The 998-nt window shown below is 34.4% G+C and overlaps 1 protein-coding gene across 1 annotated transcript in view; it reads right to left on the bottom strand.

Moving 5' to 3' along the window:
• Positions 1-998, bottom strand: part of LOC106525302 (collagen alpha-1(XXVIII) chain) — a gene marked incomplete at its 5' end in the record, with an annotated part of 41,906 nt that overhangs the window by 32,044 nt on the left and 8,864 nt on the right. The window contains 1 exon segment of the mRNA XM_014019490.1: positions 395-463. Coding sequence (XP_013874944.1) covers positions 395-463 — 69 coding nt within the window.

The following is a 998-nucleotide window of genomic DNA, read 5'->3' as shown; positions in this document are numbered from 1 at the left end:
ATAAGTAAAAATTTCAGGCTAACAAAATTAATAACCTAACATTTTGTTCTTGTTTAGTCTCAGTCTCAAAAGAAYACCAGAAACACTTTAGGCTGAGAGYAAAYTGTGAGACTTGGTCTGATTTTTCAGTTCATCATGAGGGTCACTTGTTCCGCAACAGGAAGAAAACGTTTCACACTTTGACTTTAAAATCCATAAGATCTCAAACAGGAGCAGCATGCTCCTGATCCAGAGTAAAACTTGGATGTTTGCAGAGTCTGATGAAGTTTGATTTCCCTGTTTGTTCAAGATGTGTGTGATATTTAAACAGTAGTTAAAGTAAATAATTCAGCATTTCCTCTAGAAGACTTAATTAAACATTTACACGTCAGCTGCACAATAGACTATTCATTACCTTTTCTCCAGACGTGCCGTTTCCTGGTGCTCCATCCAGTCCTTGTGGTCCTGGTAAACCCACTTCTCCCTAAATTCGTGGATTAATGGACAACAACAGCATTAAAACAATACTCTGTGTCAGGATCTGCAACTGAACTAAAACACACAGATTATGTTCATCCAGTTATGAAGAATAATGAATTAAATTGTTACATTAGTATTTGTAAGATAAAATAAAATACTGAACTTGTGTAAAAAACCGTCCAGGTACGTATAAATCCTCAGTTTTTCCTAAAATCTTGAGATCATGAAATGATACAATTGTTGAAAATATTGTCTAAAACAGGGGTGGGCAATCCTGGTCCTCGAGGGTCACAGCCCTACATGTTTTATGTTTTTCCTGCTCCAACACCTGATTCAGACACTGATTTACCTTCCAAGTTCTGCAGTATGGAGGACCAAAACTGATATAATTATAAATAAAAGTAGAAATATATAAATGAACCACTAAATAAATAAAAACACTTAAAATGCACCAATTCAATTAAAAAAGAACTTCACCCCATGTTTTGTAATTTAATTCTCGTTTAATTGATATTTTTAACACACTTCAAATTTGACTG

The sequence above is a fragment of the Austrofundulus limnaeus genome, unplaced genomic scaffold (genome assembly GCF_001266775.1).
Source record: "Austrofundulus limnaeus strain Quisiro unplaced genomic scaffold, Austrofundulus_limnaeus-1.0 Scaffold222, whole genome shotgun sequence".
In the NCBI taxonomy this organism is placed as follows: domain Eukaryota; kingdom Metazoa; phylum Chordata; class Actinopteri; order Cyprinodontiformes; family Rivulidae; genus Austrofundulus; species Austrofundulus limnaeus.
The sequence above is the reverse complement of the archived record's forward strand: the minus strand, read 5'-3'. Positions and strand labels throughout refer to the sequence as shown.